General features: G+C 41.1%; 3 protein-coding genes across 4 annotated transcripts in view; 1 reads left to right on the top strand and 2 right to left on the bottom strand.

Moving 5' to 3' along the window:
* Positions 1-2,612: 2,612 nt before the first annotated feature.
* Positions 2,613-8,958, bottom strand: hint1 (histidine triad nucleotide binding protein 1). The gene is made up of 3 exons (XM_074645529.1): positions 8,797-8,958; positions 3,174-3,278; positions 2,613-2,936 (listed from the first exon to the last, which is right to left on the bottom strand). Exons 1-3 carry the CDS (start codon positions 8,878-8,880, stop codon positions 2,772-2,774), a joined length of 354 nt encoding a protein of 117 aa, XP_074501630.1. The 5' UTR covers positions 8,881-8,958; the 3' UTR covers positions 2,613-2,771.
* A 201-nt stretch (positions 8,959-9,159) lies between these two features.
* Positions 9,160-12,490, top strand: lyrm7 (LYR motif containing 7). Its single transcript, XM_074645530.1, has 5 exons — positions 9,160-9,295; positions 10,128-10,200; positions 10,626-10,696; positions 12,128-12,209; positions 12,375-12,490. Exons 1-5 carry the CDS (start codon positions 9,278-9,280, stop codon positions 12,443-12,445), a joined length of 315 nt encoding a protein of 104 aa, XP_074501631.1. The 5' UTR covers positions 9,160-9,277; the 3' UTR covers positions 12,446-12,490.
* A 2,138-nt stretch (positions 12,491-14,628) lies between these two features.
* Positions 14,629-19,080, bottom strand: part of LOC141773644 (peroxisomal N(1)-acetyl-spermine/spermidine oxidase-like) — a 28,182-nt gene continuing 23,730 nt past the window's right edge. For both annotated transcript variants that reach the window (XM_074645516.1, XM_074645515.1), the window contains exons 5-10: positions 17,922-18,103; positions 16,998-17,167; positions 16,134-16,213; positions 15,892-16,004; positions 14,968-15,122; positions 14,629-14,832 (exon numbers count right to left, since the gene is read on the bottom strand). In XM_074645516.1, the coding sequence (XP_074501617.1) occupies positions 14,680-14,832; positions 14,968-15,122; positions 15,892-16,004; positions 16,134-16,213; positions 16,998-17,167; positions 17,922-18,103 (853 nt within the window). In that variant the 3' untranslated portion in view covers positions 14,629-14,679. The remainder of the gene's footprint in view (positions 14,833-14,967; positions 15,123-15,891; positions 16,005-16,133; positions 16,214-16,997; positions 17,168-17,921; positions 18,104-19,080) is intronic.

The raw sequence follows: 19,080 nt of genomic DNA, 5'->3' as shown, positions 1-19,080 counted from the left end.
TATGTGTAGCTGTGTGTCTGTTCTATATCAGTGGAGCCCAGTAAGAACCTGTTTGGGTTTCCCTGACACCTGGGTCGTTTCTGGAAGACCATAACTCTAGTCTTTTCCAGGTAACTGTAAGGGCCCAGGTCTGACAGAAGGTCTGCAGATGATCCAGTTGCTGTTGTAATGTCTCCCTAGATGGAGCTAGCAATATGAGGTCATCTGCAAAAAGTAGGCATTTAATTTCTGTGTCAGAGAGGGTGAGACCAGGGATATGGGATTGTTCTAGTGATTTTGCCAATTCATCAATATAAATGTTGAACAGGGTGGGGCTGAGACTGCAGCCCTGCTTCACCCCTCTACTTTGGGGGAAGAAATCTGTTTCCATATTGCCAATTTTCACAGCACATTTATTATTTGTATACATTGTTTTAATGATATAGGTTTTCCCTCCTGCACCTTTTTCAATTAATTTCAGGAACAGACCATTATGCCAAATTGAATCGAATGCTTTTTTGAAATCTACAAAACAAGAGAAAATGTTGTTCTTGTTTTGATGGACATGTTTATTAATGAGGGTGTGGAGGGTGTAGATATGGTCTGTAGTTCTTGTTGTGATGGACATGTTTATTAATGAGGGTGTGGAGGGTGTAGATATGGTCTGTAGTTCGATGTTGTGGTGTAAATCCAATCTGACTCTTGCTCAGGACATTATGTTCACTGAGGAAGTCTTGCAGTCGGCTGTTTAGAATGCTGCAGAATAACTTCCCCAGGTTGCTGCTGACACATATGCCTCTGTAATTGTTTGGGTCAAATTTATTTCCATTTTCAGCATTTCATTTAAAATAGCATCAGGACCACTGGCCTTCCTTGGTTGCAGGGCCTGGATCTTAGCCAGTAGCTCCTCTTCAGTAATGTGATAGTCTAAAGGGTTCCGATTGTCTTTAACGACTGATTCTAGGGTTTGGAGTTTGTTGAGATCATTTTGGGCCGAATTCAGTGTGATTGTGCTGTACAGGTTTTCAAAGTGTTTTTTCCATATTTCACCATTTTGAATAGCCAGTTCTTCTTTGTGTGGTTTGCTGAAAGAGTGCCATTTTTTCCAGAAAGTATTTGAGTCGCTGGACTCTTCCATTATATCCAATTGGTGCTGTGCATGTTGTTCCCTTTTAGTTCTGAGTGTTCTTCTGTATAATTTCAGTGTTTCCCAATATTGGAGGCGGAGCTCAGGATCATCAGGTTGTCTGTGTTTCCGATTAGATAAACTTCGGAGTGTTTTTCTCAGATGTTTGCAGTCTGTGTCAAACCACTTTTCATTGGCTGACTGTTTTGATCTGTGATGTTGAGACTGTTTCAGATTGGATAAATTTGCCACATTGTCAAATATGTTATTAATATCCTGTACAGGTGGTGGACTGTGGTGGACTGTGGTGGTATGAGGTGGAAAGAAAATGGTCTAATTGAGATTGAATTGTTTGATGTGTGATTGCTTTCTGGTAGTTGTCGTTGCTTTTGTTTGTCCATCTATAAGGTTGTTTTGTATAGTTTAGTTTACTGGGTTTTGCTGCATGAGGGTCTGTTACTGTCTTTCAAATGTACAGTGTAATTTGACTATGATCAGATGAGGGTGTTAGGGGACTGACTGTGAATGCTCTCAGACAGAAGGGGTCTAGGTCTGTAATGCTATAATCTACTGTGCTATTGCCAAGAGGAGAGCTGTGTGTGTAGTGACCAAAGGAGTCTCCTCGAAGTCGCCCATTGACGATGTACAGACCCAGTGTTCGACATAGCTACAGGAGTCTGTGCCCACTTGTGTTGACAGTTTTGTCAAAGTTGTTCCTGTGGGGATGTGAAGGGAGGGGAATGCTGATTTGGTCAGGTATACGTTTGTCTCCATGTGGGTTAATAAAATCTGGTTCTATACCTGTCCTGGCATTAAGGTCACCACAGATCAGTACACTTCCCTGGGCCTGGTAGTGATTGATCTCATCTTCAAGAATGGAGAAACAATTTTCATTATAATAAGGGGATTCTGATGGGGATATATGCTGCACACATGAATAGGTGGCAATAACGTCTCTTTTTATTTTGAGCCAAATGGAAAATTCACCTTTTTTGATTAATTCGATTGAGTGTAAAAGGTTTGCCTTGCACCAAATCAACATTCCTCCTGAATCCCTGCCCTGGGTTACCAGTTAAAGGGAATTTGTTTTCATTCCACTGTCACATAAGAATGCATGCGGGATCTCTTGTTGGGTCTCTAAATTATAGAGTACGGTCTAGACCTGCTCTATATGAAAAGCGTCTTGAGATAACTTCTGTTATGATTTAACGTTACATAATCAAAAATAAATTGAATGACAGTCAGTATCTCACTAATTGAAACTATTCTGCAAGACCTACAGCAGCAGTTCTGACAAGTCTCTTACTGCGGACACAGAAACTGTATGCAGACCCTCGATTCCCATCGTCAACTGCAGTGATTAGATTTAGTTCTGTCCTCCACTTATATGCTTGCAAAAGGCACCGAGGGATAGTGAGCAGCGGTTTCATTGAGATCACAATTAAGTTTTTCACATCTTCAAAAAAAAGTTTGGTTTGGTGAATTTAATATAAAGACAAACTCTCTATTGTTTTTGAGTGCTTTTTATTATCGTTGATGAATTTCCACATTTTGTTTGACTTGCACTTCCCATGACAGACTGGTTTGGTCAAAATTGAACAGCACTGGTTGTCGGACAACAGACGTGAACACTGATGGCAGGACGATCTGTGCCGGGAGATGGAGTTTAGCCGGGGGGCCACTTCATACTGCGTCCACCCAGGACGTGGAGGTGGATATGGTCAACCGTCTGGCCTCCGTTCTCCCCGTCATTGATGACAATCCTGAAGCCTTTAGACAGGCCCGCATCTTGAGCACACTTCTTCGCAACTATCATCAAGTGGCCCAACAACTAAGAGACAGACAGAGGGAGTTAATGAATGACACAGAAGTAAAAATACATACAGTACATGTATGTATAAGCATGAGTAGACAACCCCCGGCTTACAATACAGCGTTCAGAGACAGCAACAAGCGTTAAGTTGTGTAAAGGGTTCCATCTAGTGGTCACTGTTGTTGGACAAATCACTGAAAGGGGGAATAAGCCATGTTCCAGTCTATTATAAAAGCTACAGTAGGTCATACTTACTGCAGCATCGCTATCCTCCGCTTGTGACAGTCGAACAATTGGCTTTCTTGGGACGACGAGGATGTGAGTGGGAGCTTGAGGATTGACATCACGGAAGGCCACACACTGAAATATAAAAAGAACGCATTAAGAAGAACTTTGCCTGTGCAGACAGCTGTGACGTTGGTTTACCTGAGTGACCCGAAAAATTTGAAACATCTATATGTTACAATGCAATAAAGGCTATTGTGACTTCCACGTTAGTTTAGTCCATTTCAGCAAAGATGTTGCTAATATATTGTCCACCTCATCTACTGTACATATATGGAGATACTCTGCTGTTACAGCATCACCTTTATTGCCAAGTACATACATACAAGGAATTTGACTCCTTTTATGCATGTCTCTAAATGTACATACACAGAAATAGAAAAACTTAATAAAAAAATTAATATATATATATATATATATAAATAAAGCACCAATGACCAACAATAAGAAATGAAAAAACCCATCTATATACATAAAAAAAACTAGAAAAACAAAGTTCGGAAACTTGTGTTTAGTCGATGATTTCTCTGTTGTTACAATGCTAATGACATTGTATTTTACATCGTTGGAAAGCCTGTTTATTTACCTTCACAATGATGTCCAACTTTTAAGGATCATGCATTTGTGGGATGAGCAGCACAGCTGATTATGTGGGGAGCGCCCAAGAAAAATTTGCCAAAATGCTCTGCCAATGGTAAACAGTGTATTCTCATAAGACTACCAGGAAGCCTGCAATGACTGCCTTTCACCGTCAGGCCCGTTTGCGCTGGTGTCGACAACACAGACAATGGAACCTGAACATGTGGGGGAATGCAGGTTCTGTCTGCCAAAGTTGGATGGCAGGGTCAAAGTATGGAGACGACGTGGAGAACGCTATGCTGATTGTTGCACCGATGGAGTAACAGCTTTTGGTGGGGTCAGTGTCATGGTGTGGGGCGGCATCTCCCTCACTGGCAAAACAAGGCTTGTCATCATTGAAGGCCATCTCAATGCAGCGAGATATCAGGATGAGATTCTGCAGCCAGTGGCGATCCCATATCTCCACAATCTGGGACCTAACTTCATCCTCCAAGATGATAATGCTCGCCCCCACAGAGCCAGGGTTATCACAGACTACCTCCACAATGTGGGAGTAGAGAGAATGGAACGGCCTGCCAAGAGTCCAGACCTCAACCCAAATCCACACTTGTGGGATCAGCTTGGGCGTGCTGTACGTGTTAGAGTGACCGACACAACCACGCTGGCTGACCTGTAATGAATCCTGGTTGAGGAATGGAACGCCATCCCACAGCAACGTGTGACCAGGTTGGTGACCAGCATGAGGAGGAGGTGCCAGGCTGTTGTGGCTGTGTATGGATCTTCCACCGCTACTGAGGCTCCTGACGGTGTATTAAATGAATAAAGTGTAAAATAGCCAATTTGTCTCGTTTGTTCCTTGTTACTGATAGAGTTCAATCATCCAATCCACCAAACAACTCAAAACAAGAGTCAACACCAACAGGAAAATACACTGTTTACCATTGACGGAGCATTTTGGCAAATTTTTCTTGGGCGCTCCCCACATAATCAGCTGTGCTGCTCATCCCACAAATGCATGATCCTTACAAGTTGGACATCACTGCGAAGGTAAATAAACAGGCTTTCCAACGATGTAAAATACAATGACCATTAGCATTGTAACAACAGAGAAATAATCCACCAAACACAAGTTTCCAAACTTTGTTTTTCCAGTTTATATATTCTATATCGTCTTGAGATAACTTCTGTTGTGATTTGACGCTATACAAAAATAAATTGAATACAAATCAAGTGTTCTTTAAGTGCAAACACAAATAGTGCAAAGAATAGAAACTGAATACATGTCTATATATCTGTATGTACAGTGTGTAGGATTTACTGTATATTGGCAGTGAAAGATGATATCACATGTTTAAAAAAAAGTTTTTGCATTAAAGACTAAGAATTATAATCATAACAGCAGCAGTGGATATTGTTTGTGTTAGAGAAGCGCATGATGGGTAAACCTCTCTGTAGTGAGAAAGACACTTGGTAGTATTGCAAAGAAATGGAAAACTGTATCATTGTCTGTTCCAGCTGAAATGAACACATCAATTCTTGGTTATCGCAAATCTGCAAAAATGTCAACATGATGTGTCTCAGTATGACATGACTTTTTATAGAGCTGCTATTGGCCATAATGGATGAATATCATACACAATATTAGTGTATCTTAATGTTGCATTTGAGGTCTCATTGTATAATGCTTCTTCTATTTAGAAAATGAAGGGAATCATCTATAGATTATTACTACGCAGTTCAGAAATATAGAAAACCTGTTTGGGAAGAGTGAACCAAGACTGAAATACGTGGTTACATACACACGTAGGCAAAATTGTTGGTACCCTTCCGTTAAAGAAAGAAAAACCAACAATGGTCACTGAAATAACTTGAAACTGACAAAAGTAATAATAAATAAAAATTCACTGAAAATTAACTAATGAAAATCAGATATTGCTTTTGAATTATGGTTCAACAGAATCATTTTAAAAAACAAACGAATGAAACTGGCCTGGACAAAAATGATGGTACCCTTAACTTAATATTTAGTTATACAACCTTTCGAGACAATCACTGCAATCAAGTGATTTCTGTAATTCTCAATGAGACTTCTGCACCTGTCTACAGGTATTTTGGCCCACTCCTCGTGAGCAAACTGCTCTAGCTGTCTCAGGTTTGAAGGGTGCCTTCTCCAGACTGCATGTTTCAGCTCCTTCCACAGATGTTCAATAGGATTTAGATCAGGGCTCATAGAAGGCCACTTCAGAATAGTCCAATGTTTTGTTCTTAGCCATTCTTGGGTGTTTTTAGATGTGTTTTGGGTCATTATCCTGTTTGAGGACCCATGACCTGCAACTGAGACCAAGCTTTCTGACACTGGGCAGCACATTTCACTCCAGAATGCCTTGATAGTCTTGAGATTTCATTGCACCTGCACAGATTCAAGACACCCTGTGCCAGATGCAGCAAAGCAGCCCCATAACATAACCGAGCCTCCTCCATGTTTCACATTAGGTACAGTGTTCTTTTCTTTGTATGCTTCATCTCTTCGTCTGTGAACATAGAGCTGATGTGACTTGCCAAAAAGCTCCAGTTTTGTCTCATCTGTCCAAAGGACATTCTCCCAGAAGCTTTGTGGCTTGTCAATATGCATTTTGGCAAATTCCAGTCTCGCTTTTTTATGATTTGCGTCCTCCTCGGTTGTCTTCCATTAAGTCTACTTTGGCTCAAACAGCGACGGATGGTGCGATCTGACACTGATGTACCTTGACCTTGGAGTTCACCTCTAATCTCTTTGGAAGTTGTTCTGGGCTCTTTGCTTACCATTCGTATTATCCGTCTCTTCGATTTGTCATCAATTTTCCTCTTGCGGCCACGTCCAGGGAGGTTGGCTACAGTCCCATGGACCTTAAACTTCTGAATAATATGTGCAGCTGTAGTCACAGGAACATCAAGCTGCTTGGAGATGGTCTTATAGCCTTTACCTTTAACATGAAGGTCTATAATTTTCTTTCTAATCTCCCGAGACAACTCTCTCCTTAGCTTTCTGTGGTCCATGTTCAGTGTGGTACACACCATGATACCAAACAGCACAGTGACTACTTTTCACCCTTTAAATAGGCAGACTGACTGATTAAAAGTTTGAAGATACATGTGATGCCATTTACAGGACACACCTTAGTTTAATATGTCCCTATGGTCAAATTATTTTCCATCTTTTCTAAGGGTACCATCATTTTTGTCCAGGCCAGTTTCATTAGTTTGTTTTTTAAAAATGATTCTGTTGAACCACAATTCAAAAACAATATCTGATTTTCATTAGTTAATTTTCAGTGAATTTTTATTTATTATTACTTTTGTCAGTTTCAAGTTATTTCAGTGACCATTGTGGGTTTTTCTCTCTTTAACGTAAGGGTACCAACAATTTTGCCTACGTGTGTAAGCAGAGGCGGGACCACATGCCAGCTATAAATCACTTAAATCACCACCGAACACAAAGCAGTGAAACCTGTTTGACAGACAGTGGTGTTGTTCGTTGTGAATCGTCTGCGTTATCTTCTGACTGGCTACGACAGGCTGCACTCTTAGAAGTAGAAGAGCCTCGAGGAACCGTTTGGGGTTCCTCACCATTGCCACTGTGTAGGAACCTTTTCAATTAAAAAAGGGTTCCTCAGGAGAGGTTCCTCAAGGAACCCCTCAGAATGGTTCTTCAATGAACCACTTTGTGGGGATTGGGGTTCAATTTTGAACTCATTAAAATAATATATATATAATTTGTATTACTGATATTCATTGTTATTTATTATTAATATTAGGCCTATTATTGACATTGCACCATTTTCTCACAGATATTTATATTTAACCTGAATATAGTGAGTGATAATACATGCCATTCATTGAAACTGTGGCTGTGTATTGGCAAGATTCTGGCGATATGATACGTATCATGATACAGGGGTTACAATTCAATTTATTGCGATACTGTAAATAAGGCCATATATTGTGATTTTTTAAATCTAATTTTAGGGAAACTGACAGTATAAAGAACACACCACCATATGCAGAAAATTGAGTAAAAAAGTTGACTTTTTTTAAGCAATCAGAACAGTGAGATCTGCATCTGCATTTATCACAGTCCCTGTAATATCCAACATTATAGCTCTACTTTGAGAAGGACACACACACACACTGAGAGGGTGCATCTCTTTGCAAATGAAATTAAATGCTGACCGAGTTAATCGTTGTAGTTAAACTACAGTGTTTTTGAGAATCGATACAGAATCACAAAACAAAATATTGCAATTTTTAGTCAAAAACTGAGTATGAATAACAAAGGAACATTCATAGACATAGTAATAATAATAATATTAGAAGTAGTAGTTGTCGTAGTAGTAATGTATAAATAATTTGTGTAAATATATATTTAATATATATGCTTCACATTTTGAGGGTTTTCTATGTGTTAATAGTTCACACATGCTGATTTCATTATCCAAACCACAGCAACACTAACATGAATATTCAGTGTGTAGTGGCTCCACATTAACAGGATGTGCAGCAGTAGCAGCAGTGGACCTGGTGTGTACATATTAACAGGATGTGCAGCAGTAGCAGCAGTGGATCTGGTGAGTACATATTAACGGGATGTGCAGTAGTCGCAGCAGCAGTGGACCTGGTGAGTACATATTAACAGGATGTGCAGCAGTAGCAGCAGTGGATCTGGTCTTATTGTCATATCGCCACAGCTTGGTAGGAAGCCAACTGGCTGCAGATGCCAAGTGACAGCAAATGCAACACGAGCAATGACTTAACTTATAAGATGCAGAACCGCAGCACAGAGGGTTGTGTTTTTGTTTTATTCTGTGCTAAACAACCTACACACAACACACGTGTCTAAAGATTCACTAAAGTACAGTAAAGGAGCAGTTTCTGCAGAGCTAGCGCAGAGCTAACGCAGAGCTAAACGTCACCTGCGAGCAGCAGCGGGACTTCTTGCACCTAAAGTGTGTTCATGAGTGGAAGTGTTTAATCATACCAGGTCGTCCTCGTGGACTAAGTCGGCAGGAATCTCTTTGCGTATGATTTTTCCAAATATTGTGTCTCCGCCCGTCTCAGCCATGTTGGTGCAGATGAGCCTCCTGTCAGGTCTGGTCTAGTATGGTACTGGTCTGGTCTCTGGTAGTGTCTCAGTGTCTTCTTATAGCGCAGTGAAGTTACAGCGGACGCTCATTGGCTACAAAAACGCGTCACTGTAAAGTCTGCGCGGATTGGTCGTTGGTACTTCCTCCAAACCAAGGCCTATGGAAAGGAGGCTAGATTACGCGTCATCAACGCATCATATTTTAGGGGTTACACACATGCGCAGTAAAATCTGGTCTGCACTCGCCGAAATTGAGCCAATCGCAACGCAGGACCGCAGCTTCAGACACACTGCGCATGCGTTATACCCCCGACCCGTGACCAAGCTTCCTTCTATAGGCCGTGCTCCAAACCGGAAGTGAGCTAAAGAAGTCAAGATGGGGTCTCGTTTGAAGGTGAGGACGGGATATGATCATGCTTTATACAAAATAACATCATTAAAACAATGTTTCTCTTTCGTTTCTTTAGCTGGTTTGATCATAAAAGCACATGATTACATATTGTAGGAAGTAGATTGCTAAAACGGCTGTAATTGTTAGTCTACAGCTGCTTCAGTTCAACAACTGTCAAGGTCCTGATGTTGCTAACAGCTGGATGTTTGTATACATGCAGGTCCTGATGTTGCTAACAGCTGGATGTTTGTATAGATGTAGGTCCTGATGTTGCTAACAGCTGGATGTTTGTATAGATGTAGGTCCTGATGTTGCTAACAGCTGGATGTTTGTATACATGCAGGTCCTGATGTTGCTAACAGCTGGATGTTTGTATAGATGTAGGTCCTGATGTTGCTAACAGCTGGATGTTTGTATACATGCAGGTCCTGATGTTGCTAACAGCTGGATGTTTTTATACATGCAGGTCCTGATGTTGCTAACAGCTGGATGTTTGTATAGATGTAGGTCCTGATGTTGCTAACAGCTGAGTGTTTGTATAGATGCAGGTCCTGATGTTGCTAACAGCTGAGTGTTTGTATAGATGCAGGTCATGATGTTGCTAACAGCTGAGTGTTTGTATAAATGCAGGTCCTGATGTTGCTAACAGCTGGATGTTTGTATAGATACAGGTCCTGATGTTGCTAACAGCTGGATGTTTGTATAGATACAGGTCCTGATGTTGCTAACAGCTGAGTGTTTGTATAAATGCAGGTCCTGATGTTGCTAACAGCTGGATGTTTGTATAGATACAGGTCCTGATGTTGCTAACAGCTGAGTGTTTGTATAAATGCAGGTCCTGAGCACGTTTAAAGCGCTCCACAGGACCCGGATGGCTGTATTCAAAGAGGATGACAGAGCACTGACAGGTGAGTTATGTTGGTTTGACTCCCAGCACAAGAACATCTTGGGCCAAATTTGTGTTGGGTGATGGGAGCCATTTATGTTTATTGTTGGCATGACATATTATTTTGTTTATGTTGCAGTATTATTTTGTACACTTGCTGGCACAGGGATTTGTATATGTAGGGGCATAGGTAGAGGGAGGGCATACAGTTCTCAACAGACCAGGAACGGAACAACACGATACAACTTGCAGGATTAGGAAAATGTACATTAAACCTCAATAAATAACAAACTAAACTGAATCTGTTGTATTGGGTCTGTGTATATCACTGCTACCTGTGTATTAATGGCAACTGGAAAAAAGGACATTGAAAAAATTGCCATGACAGCTGATGTTTACCTTAACCGTAGATAACTTAATAATGCAACTTTTTTTTCACCCACAAAGCTGCAAGATTAAAGATCAACGAGGAGTTCCGGAAAAACAAAAATGAAACGTCAGAAGAAAACATTGAGAAGGTACAGTGAAAGTGCAGCAGAATGTGACATTGTTTATATATAGATTGCATAAACTTCATCAGTTATGTATTTTAATTAGGGGTGTAAGAAAATATCGATACACATGAGTATGGCTTTATTATGTTTTGTGATACTGTATCGATTCTCCAAAACGCTGTATTAATTTTAATTTATAAATCCGACTGTTCTGTCTTTCAGAGGTTTTAGCAGTTTTAAAGCTAGAGTGAAAGAACTGGTATCATATGAAACTAGAGAACCTAAATCCATCGGTACCAACCACGTCAAACTAGCTTGTCGCAAAGAGGGTTAAATAACGCTCCACAGTTAGACTGGCGAGGAAAAACTGGCATGGCCATTTTCAAAAGGGGTCCCTTGACCTCTAACCTCCAGATATGTGAATGAAAATGGCTGCAGAGTTTTGAATGCAGTATAAATTTGTCGTTTTTGCCAATTCTAAAATGGTGTATTTTAATAGTTCTGCATACTGGGGTCCCTAAAGAGTCTTGGAATTACATAAATTGGTTATCACTGTAAAGCTGAGACTCTTGTGGATCCAATGAGCCCAACTGTATTCATGTGATGATGTGCTTTCCGCCTAGAGTTGGTGACCATTCTAACAAGCCTTTTTTGTAATAAAAAGATGGACTAGAGACTGGTTTTATATGTGCTTGCCCATGCTATATTGCTATAAGATATGAAAAGATAAATTATAGAGTAATATAGATCTTGAAAAAAAAATTGTGACAAGATATGTCCTACTCTCCGTAGAATACCAATATTTTTTGCAACTTTGTTGGACACATAACAGATGTGTTTTTTCCAGTTAAGCTGATCATCAATGATTACACCGAAGAACTTCACATGGGAAACATTCAAGCGCATTATTCTTCTAAGTCCTCCAATTGAGTATCTGCAGATACAAAGTCCAATCCAACATTTTTTTATTGTATTTTTTCCTAGATAATTCAGCTACACAGTGACGGCTACAGTAAGCATACAGTAAAATAAACAAAATGATATAAAGCTGATGATAGCAGAATAGCTCTGCATTACAGGTTTCATTTGATGCTTTCCTAAAACAAAGAAAAACAGCAAAACAATGTCAGTGCGCTCTGAGACAGCGGCTTTGTCTCTCATGAGATGGTGCTGGATACTAGGATCTAGAATTTAATTGAAAAAAGAGAGTTGCACTATATTGGAGTGTCAGTGTGGATGTGCTGTGGCAAAGCATTGCAAAGGATTTAGAAAGCATCTCCAGTGTCATCAAATATACTGAAGTTCAGGTGCAGTTTTCGAGCAAAGCAGCACTTTAGCTTCATGTTTGACGTGCAAAAGATGCAAAACAAAGGGGGTGCTGCCATGTGCGAAGAGGGGCAATTTACATGTTTGTCTCGTAATCTGTCAGCGCTCATTACCCTTCTGCTTTTACAGATGATCAAAATGGGCTCAAGTGTGGAAGCTGTTCTTCGAGAGGCTACGATGCAAATGGAACATGTTGGAGATAAGACACTCCGTACGTTATTATATTTATCCTGTCATATTTCTAAAAATGTGGTACCATGCTAGAAAGAAAAAAATGCAAGGAATACACAACAGAAGTCCTGACTTCTCTCAGACGTATCACATATTTTTAAACAATATGTACTTGCTACATTTATTTTCTCTCTTCCTCTCTCAGTGCTTCGACCCAGAGAGAGCCTTCTACTAGAAAACGTACCCTATTGTGACCAGCCCAGGAAAAAGTCATGACAGACCATCTGATTACATCTTTATCATCAAAAAAAGAGACTCACTGTCATCCAGTACCACTCGCCTGCATTTTAAAGGATTTAAACCAAAACAACATTTCAAGTTAATCAAAATCTCCTGGACGGAGAACATGTTAAACATCATCGCTGCATGGGGAAATGCCTTGTTTGGATTCACTGAAGATCTCCGCTGTTCTGCTTTCAGAAATCTTTGCTATGAACTGGATGCCGTAATTTATGTACAGTAGTTTGTCAAATGTAATTTAAATGCGTTTTCATTTCATTTGGGAGTGTTCTGCCTATTTTTCAGTATCTTTTGATTCAACAGAACTGGGGAAAATGTTACTTCGCTGCTACTGGGGGGAAAAAATGATTAAAGAGGAGTATTCTTAGACTGTCTGTTTTAAATTATTGTTCAAATTGCTAAAAATGATAGAGGGATCCAACATGATGGTGGTCAATGCTTAGTGCAAAAAAACACAACAGCTTCCCATTACCCTCCTCAGCTCCTTGGCCGACTTTTTTCAGAGGCTGTAGCGAGCTCATTTTAGATCTAGAGCTACGGTACTGGTATCACATGAAACTAGAAAACCTAACAAATCCATCGGTACCATATCATGCTAGGATGTTGGGAAGATGGCTGATTAACACAATGAAGTCACTCTAAATTTTGGCGATGAAAAACTGGTATGGTGAAACTCAAAGGGGTCCCTTGACCTCTGACCTCCAGATCAGTGAATGAAAATGGGTTCCATGGGTACCCACGGGTCTCCCCTTTACAGACATGACCACTTTATGATAATCACATGCAGTGTGCGACAAAATCCATGCAGTTTTTTCATGCAGTATAAATTATATTTTCGCCTATTTTACAACGGCGTGTTTGAATATTTCTGCATACTAGGGTCCCTAAACAGTGTTTGAATTACATAAATTGGGTACCACTGGCAAGCTGAGACTCGTGTGGATCCAATGAGCCCAACTGTATTCATGTGTGATGATGTTAGTCCTACAGTTATAAAACTTAAAACTAACTTCTTCAAAAATATTTTGGTTATATTTGTTGGAATTGAAATTCAGTACAACCCAACAGCAATCAATATATCAAATGCTTTGACAAAAAAAAAAAAAAAATTTTGATGACCGTCGCTGTCGCGGGACGATCATTTCATTCGGCCTGAATGAAATGGATGGGACCACCTGCCTGCCTGCGCACACTACCTGTGCACTCATTGCGCCTCACCGGAGTCTTCCACGACCTGCTAGCTTGACAGCTGTGAGTGCTAACAGTTGCCATGTTCGTTGTTAACATTACATCTCTAGTGATTATTTTGGGGGAGTGGCTTTGGAGGGAGGCCTTAAGGGACGGGCTGTCAGTGTTGCCGACTTGGCGACTTTCTCTCTCGATTCAGGGATTTTTGGACCTAGTGCCAACCCCAAGTCCCTGATCGGCTCACCACTGGATATACCTACAGCCGGGTCATCAGTCTCCTCAAGACTCTGTGGCCTTCTTCCAGTGTGGTCCCGCCTCCGTGGTTGTCCTCCTGAGGGGTCCCGCCTCCATTGTTGTCCTCCTGAGGGGTTTCGCCTCCGTGGTCGTCCTCCTGAGGGGTCCTGCCCTCGTCGATGCCCACCGCTGAGGTCCTGCGTCCAGGCCGTCCGCCTGAGATTCCCTGCCCCGCCTCTGCTCTGCCCCCCGGCCGTCCGCCTGCTTCGCCCCTGGCCACTTGCTTGCCATCTTTCGTTGTTATTGTACGTCGGCGGCTGACTGTGTGGTTGTCTCTAATTTGTTTTTGTTAATACTTGTAGTCTGACTCACCGTAGACTGTGGCAATAAGCCGCCACGTACTGTATCTCACGCTGCACTCTCCTCCACTTCTGCTATCTGTGCTATCTATTTTGCAAGGCCACCGTCGCTGCATCCTGTGCTTAGCGCCACCCAAGATTGTGATTTGTTTAAAGAAATAGAAACAAGCCATAGAAGTTTTTCCCCTATAGCAGAGATAATGTGCGGAGCCAGACCTTTCTTTAGCGCTGACACAGAGCTGTGGAGACAGGTCTGGTTATGTAAGATTACACATGGTCTGTGATTGGAGCAATTTGATCAATTTTACACTTTCCATTGTTCCGCTGTACCATTTTACGCTTGTTCCCTTACTGCATGATTTTTCCACAACTGGAAAACAAATAAAAATACAGTTTTTTGGGGAAAAACTTTGTTTAATGCATATGTGTTCATCTCTTACAATTTTTTATCTGGACATGGACTGGTGGATAGTAGTGAGAGATGAGTCTGTCAGCTTCTCTCCACCCAGTGAGAAGAGCTCCATGGACGGTGGAGTAGTAGTAGGGATGAGTAGCCTCTCCAGCGAACAACACCTGCAGGGGCTGAAGACCAAAGCAGTTAGAAATGAGAGCAATTTCGCTCAAAGTCATATTTTGTGAGTCAGAGTATGTACTCTGTATGCACGTGTGTGTGTGTGTGTGTGTGTTTGAGTCAGTAAAACATGTTCATCTGTGTACCTGTGACTGTGATCCCTTCATAGGCAGGGCCTCCATCATGTTCTCCAGGTCCTGCACCGAACAGCCTACTGCTGTGTGACTGTAAGATCCACATGTCCAGGGGTCATGAAACCACTGGGTGCGCAGGATTCTCCTCGGGGTGATGGTAGGGTTTCCTAAGTACACACACAGATATGCTGTCACTCAGGCATCATCCTCAAAAGGCTCAGAAACATTTTTAGAAAATACTGTACATAAAATCTCAAGAAGTGCTCACACTGAAAGAGTAGTTGATTTAGCCAGTGATAGTCTACACAGAGTAGTAACCAGCTAAGCAACAGCAAGCTAATCATTTCATTATAGTGCAACTTTTTTTCTATGCGATGACGATAAAGCTTTGGATCTTGAATCTTAAATCTAGTACTGGCTTCCAGTTTAAGTTTATAATCAGTTCAATAATTATGGATCAATTGTCAAAGCAGTACATTGAGCACGAATTACAGGATAACTATTATCTCCTTATGTACAACATCTTAAGATCCTCTAACACATCAAGATTAAAGCAATCCTACACAGTAACTGACAACTCTTTAAGGCTTAAGCCATACTTGTGGCCCTCGAGGTTGTAACACTCACTGTATACTTTGCTGAAAATGGAGACACTTCTCTGCTATTCTCACATTAATGAGTCAGAACCTGAGCAGTTTGGCCAGAAGATGGCACTACAGGAAAGGCCGTATTGTTTCCCAATATCAAAAAGGGCTATCTGCCAATGTAGGACATCTCACACTCAGTTTGCCAGGCTTTTCTGTGCATTTCCTGTTGTTAATTGTGATTATCTTGGTAAAATAGTTTGTATCTCTACATTTAAGTGAAACAATAAAGTATTACTATCCATTTTTATTCATACCAGCAATTAGGGGGCAGCTATAGGTTGAGACTCACCTGTGAATGTACGGATGAGCTCCGTGATGGCAAGTCTGACCTCCTGCTCAGGAAGTGTCTCCATATACTCTGACTCGTGCCCGGCGATCCAGCCGCAGAGAACATGGCTATACCTGAGAGTTAACCATAATTATCAAAAAGAGTCACATGGCTTCATTGCTCTTTGAACATGAATTACCCTGGAAACTTTAAACAAGGAAGAACGAGCATCTGTCACAGCCCAGGTGCTGTATGTTGCTGACCTTTCAGAGGGTTTGAGCACATCGAATGTTGACATCTTTCTTATCCAGGACTTGTTTGACACCTGGTCCAAAACATCCTCCTGAAGAGACAAAGGATTTAAAACAGACAATGTGTGTGCATTTATAATCAGGTTTTGTTTATTTACCAGTGATATACTACTGCTGATGGATTTACCGCTATTTTCAAAGAATGGAAAACATTTAGACTTGTTCTGTGCATGCTTGTAGGCGTCATCAGTCACTAGAAGCGCTATAGATGTGGGTCAATAGGGGTCTACTATGCCTATGTTGTAAAAGTGAAAGTGAAAGTTAAAAGCAACATGTTCTAACATGTTCTAAAAACTGAATTTAAATGTTACATTTTGAACACAAACAAAAATGCTTCTCTAGGTTTAGACAACAAAAAAACTTAGTTAAGTTTAGGGAGAAACATTGTGTTTTGGCTTAAAATAACTACGTTTCTAAAGTGAAAATGAAACTTACGGCTTGTGAACACAAAGACAACTACACATTGTTGGGTTCACACATGGGATGCTAACCCTCGTCTCCTGGCTGAAAGCCCTGTGTTTCGTGTCTCATCCATCACCCCCGATCTCCGATCTCCAACCTCCAACCCTTATGGACCTTCATGCTGTCTATACTAGATCGCCTGACTTCTGCTTCTGCTCCTGTCATAATTACTACGTTCGCTAGAGGTCGCTGTTGTGTTCTTTCATACCTTCTTTCGGTGATCTACCATTTGAACAGATGATAAAACCTACTATTGGGTGTAGTAGGCCCCTACTGAAGCACACCTATGGTGCTTATAGTGACCGATAGTGCCTATTAATAGCCTGCAAATTTATTCTGTGGTTCATGGCTAACCTCATCTTTCCACACCAGGTAGATGACCTCACAGTCAGCATCCCACCACGGTGATTCAAACTCTACATATACTTTGTTGCATGTTCCAAATCCTAGTCTCTGGATGGAGTTCAGCTTGTGTGCCGGCAGAGGAGGACAGAACAGGGTTGAATGGTGCTTCTTAAGGTATCCTGACAAAACAACAAAAAGTTCATGCTAGTCAGTTTGGGCAGGTGGGGTTATATTGTTTGCCATATCGCATATACTGAGGTAACTCCTTTATATCTGGCTATTACACGGCGTTCTGCGGTCCGTCATTTCTTTATAGCAGACTGCTGCTATGTATAATAGACCGTTGCTATGTACAACAGACCGTTGTTATGGGCGCAGTGCTGATGTCAGACTCTGATTTCTTTAGTAAGTAGCTGTGTAATAAGCAGGAAAATGTACAGCTAGCGGGTCATTGTTGTGAAAGAATCCCCTTCAGGGCGATGAGAGACTGCGGCTGTTGGGGATCCTTTCACGACAATGACCGGCTCGCTGTACATTATCCCTTACTTATATTAGGCCATTGTGGGCAATGTTGCAAATTAACAAGCAGGACTGTTTGTGCATCAATGTGATGAAATAACTTGGTTTGTCAGATATTTAATTAACTGAATAAGCCAATCATATTATTTCATACATTTGCAATTTCTTGACTAATTTTTCTGAAAAATATTATATATCACAATGTATATTGATAATATAATATAAAATTGCATATACCGTAATAGAGGATTTAATCCATATCGACCACCCCTACTGTATAGCCAAACTAGTGTTGCCTAGCATAGCCCCACAGCTAATAAACTCCTCAGCCTTGACAGAAGTCCTAATGTCTCATTTACAATCATTCTATTTCACTGACATGAACAATAGTACAGTATGTGTGCAGAAATCTACCCAGAGGTACTGTGACGATGACATGATCAGCAGCGATCCTCTCCCCGTCATCACACTCAACCGTGACAGTGTTTCCTCCGCTCTCTGTGTTGTTCCAGTGGACACAGCGAACAGGCCGACTGTAAGTCACTAAACCACTGGGGAGCTCCGACATCAAGTTCTCGATTAGGCCCTCGAAGCCACTGGAAGAAAAAAGCATAAATAAAAGTTACTTGGATAAATATGTGTAGCACTCTAACGTACATAAATAGTAGTTTATACTGTAGTCACAGCACCCCAAAGAAGATCAGTTCATGGGGAACATTACTTCTCTGCTAAACGTATTTTACATTACGAGAAGGCAGGTCAGTGAAAAATAGAGCCGACATCGTCCTAAAACAGGGGCTGTGTCTGAAATCACTCCCTCTTATTATAACTATATAATGCGCTTACATGAACTGTCTGCCATTTTATTTGAGTGTCCAAATTCTGTAATTCCACAATTTAGTTGCTTGATTCTACAGCTGTCATAACGCATTCACAAATTAATGGTGATTAGTCAGTGTCTGAAATCTCAGTATACTGCAGGTCATATCCATGTGTTCCAACATCAACATTTGAGGATGACAACGTTCTTTTTGTCAATGGCAGGGTGCTTAAGTGTCTCAATTACCTGGAGGGCATCCAGGTAGCCTAATACCATATAACTGCAACATCCCTGTTTAAATTCAAGCCAAGGACTTTTGTTGTATGTCATACCCCCTCTCTTTCCCTCTTTATGTCTACACTGTTGGCTATCAAACCAATAGCAAAGAGGGCTGAGTATATGTTTATACCATAGACTGTATATAAAGACGGACGACAAGTCAGCTCTCCAAAAGTGAAGGTTGTGTCGAGAAGGTAACCCGCAAATTGTGAAAACTTACAAAATACTCTTGCGAGACTCGCTGCCCGACGATCTATCCTAACCTTAACCAAGCCCCTAGGAACTGCGCCGGTTGTCGATCCCAACTTTTGCAGTGGCCAAATGGCGGTACTGCAACTTCTGTGTCCGTCACGTGATGCATTGGGCCCAAAAATACTTTTTCCCATAGACTTACATTGGGAAAGAGATGTCTGTAACTCAGTGGCAAATTTTTTTTGAGGTGAATCAACTTCCCAGTACGAACACTCTAATAGC

Source organism: Sebastes fasciatus, chromosome 9, assembly GCF_043250625.1.
Source record: "Sebastes fasciatus isolate fSebFas1 chromosome 9, fSebFas1.pri, whole genome shotgun sequence".
Classification (NCBI taxonomy): Eukaryota; Metazoa; Chordata; class Actinopteri; order Perciformes; family Sebastidae; genus Sebastes; species Sebastes fasciatus.
Note: the sequence above shows the minus strand (reverse complement) of the source record. Positions and strands in the feature narration are given on the sequence as shown.

Coding starts and splice junctions, on each gene's coding strand:
- lyrm7 (XM_074645530.1), top strand. Junction 10,697..12,127: donor CAGAAGAAAACATTGAGAAG/GTACAGTGAAAG, acceptor CTGCTTTTACAG/ATGATCAAAATGGGCTCAAG. Junction 12,210..12,374: donor TGTTGGAGATAAGACACTCC/GTACGTTATTAT, acceptor TTCCTCTCTCAG/TGCTTCGACCCAGAGAGAGC.
- hint1 (XM_074645529.1), bottom strand. CDS start 8,880: ATGGCTGAGACGGGCGGAGACACAATATTTGGAAAAATCATACGCAAA. Junction 3,279..8,796: donor TAGTCCACGAGGACGACCTG/GTATGATTAAAC, acceptor TTTATATTTCAG/TGTGTGGCCTTCCGTGATGT. Junction 2,937..3,173: donor CGGAGGATAGCGATGCTGCA/GTAAGTATGACC, acceptor TCTGTCTCTTAG/TTGTTGGGCCACTTGATGAT.